Source organism: Macaca mulatta, chromosome 14, assembly GCF_049350105.2.
Source record: "Macaca mulatta isolate MMU2019108-1 chromosome 14, T2T-MMU8v2.0, whole genome shotgun sequence".
Classification (NCBI taxonomy): Eukaryota; Metazoa; Chordata; class Mammalia; order Primates; family Cercopithecidae; genus Macaca; species Macaca mulatta.
The window spans coordinates 17,105,252-17,107,344 of NC_133419.1; the positions used below are offsets into that span (position 1 = coordinate 17,105,252).

Consider the following 2,093-nt stretch of genomic DNA (forward strand, 5'->3'; position numbering starts at 1 on the left):
ATGTGGGGAGGGGGTAAGGGGGAGGGATAGCATTAGGAGATATACCTAATGTAAATGACGAGTTAATGCGTGCAGCACACCAACATGGCACATGTATACATATATAACAAGCCTGCACGTTGTGCACATGTACCCTAGAATTTAAAGTATAATAATAAAAAAAAAAAAAATTCACCAAGTGACCTGAAGGAGATGGTAATAAACCCATGTTAAATGATGGAATCATATAATACAGAAAAACCCACATTTGAGGTTCTGCAAATGCTCTGGTCTGCGCCCTTCTTGAGTCCTGAATTTTGTTTGTTTGTTTGTTTCATTAGAATCACTGACAACAATGTCCTAAATATAAACCTCTTACTTGAAATGTAAGTTTGAGTAAATTTCTCTTCCTATTCTGTAGGATATGTGTGTCTTTCCTCCACAAAGGTTTTTTTCTAAATCAGGAAGTGAATTCCCAGCAGTCTAACAAATAATTTTTCTTGTCATTCCTTTTTTATTATTAAATCCCAACTATGCATAAAATTCAACTCTCTTCAGTTTGAACATGAGAATACTGAGTTGCCAGCTCAGAGTTGATGAATGACCTGAGGGTGGAAACATAATTTTTCTGATCCCACATTAATGCTTTTTTTCTAGCATTACTTTATATCTTGCCATGAAAGGTATATCTCATTAAGTTTTTACTTAAGATCATTTTGACCTTTTTTACTCATAACTTTGGATTTTTTTAAGTTTAACATTTTATTTCTTATCAGAAACCACCATCAATCTGTTCCATATTCTCCTCATGGCCTGATTTACTTCCTTATTCCTGAAAGTGTAAATCAGAGGATTGAGCAAGGGAGTTAAGATGGTGTAAAATATTGCCACCATTTTGTCAACGGAAAAAGCAGATGGAGGTCGTGCATATACAAATATGTATGGGGCGAAGAACAAAATCACAACAGCAATGTGAGATCCACAGGTGGAGAGAGCTTTCCAGCGCCCTTCAGAACCGTGGGTTCTCAGAGAGAGCAAGATGACAGCATAGGAGACAAGCAACAAGGAGAAGTTTATGATGCAGATAAACCCACTGTTGATGACCACCAAGAGGCCAAAGATGTGAATATCAGTGCAGGCAAGCTCCAGTAATGGGTACAAGTCACACATAAAATGATCGATGACATTGGGGCCACAAAAGGGAAGCTGGACAGTAAAAAGAATTTGTATCATGGAATGCAAGAGGCCCCCTGTCCAGGCTATCCCCATGAGAATGCCACAGAACCTCCGGTTCATGATAGAAGAGTAATGCAAGGGCTTGCAAATGGCCACATAACGATCATAGGCCATGACTGTGAGGACAATCACCTCCACCCCAGCAAAGAAGTGTTCAGCAAAGAGCTGCATCATGCAGCCTTCAAAAGAGATGGTTTTCGTGACATAGAGGGAGTCCACAATCATCTTTGGGGTGATGACAGAGGAGAAGCACGCATCCAGGAAGGACAGGAAGCCCAAGAAGAAGTACATAGGGGACCCCAGAAGAGCAGGGCTGCCGAGTATGGTTACTACAATTAGCATGTTGCCCCCAACAGTTGCAATGTAGACAAACAAAAATACAGCAAATACTATTTCCTGAACATTTGGATTCTGTGAAAGTCCCAGGAGGACAAACTCAGTTACGAAGCTTTGGTTTTGCATGTTTTCCAAGGAAAAGATGAAAGCTCCGACAGGGATCATGTGGAATCTGCAATTAGGACAAAGTAAAATTTGTTTCAAATCAATTTGTAGTATCATAGTCATCAACAAGTTGGTTCATCCATATGCAAAATTATTGAGTGCTTCTGTTGTCATTGAAAACATAAATTAGAAATTCTTGGAGGTAGCACTGACATATCAGGCAGAATTATGATGGAGATAATTTAAAGAATACTTGAAAACAACCAGAGGTTCAATACGGCAAAAGGATATGTGGTAGAGAAGAGAAGAGAAAGAGTTTTCATATCAAGTGCCAGCTTTGATCATATACTAGTGGCTTCCTGGTGTGAATTATTGAGAAGTATTCTGAAGTTACCTCTCAATTATGAGAGAAAGAGCATTGTAACTTACTTATTCCT

At 39.0% G+C, this 2,093-nt stretch overlaps 1 protein-coding gene across 1 annotated transcript; it reads right to left on the reverse strand.

Moving 5' to 3' along the window:
• Positions 1-294: 294 nt before the first annotated feature.
• LOC711084 (olfactory receptor 4C15) lies at positions 295-1,793 on the reverse strand. The gene has a single exon (XM_001104506.4). It carries the CDS (start codon positions 1,777-1,779, stop codon positions 742-744), a length of 1,038 nt encoding a protein of 345 aa, XP_001104506.4. The 5' UTR covers positions 1,780-1,793; the 3' UTR covers positions 295-741.
• Between the last annotated feature and the right edge of the window lie 300 nt (positions 1,794-2,093).

Excerpts from the sequence above, each read along its gene's own strand:
- LOC711084 (XM_001104506.4), bottom strand. The coding sequence starts at position 1,779 with ATGACTATGATACTACAAATTGATTTGAAACAAATTTTACTTTGTCCT.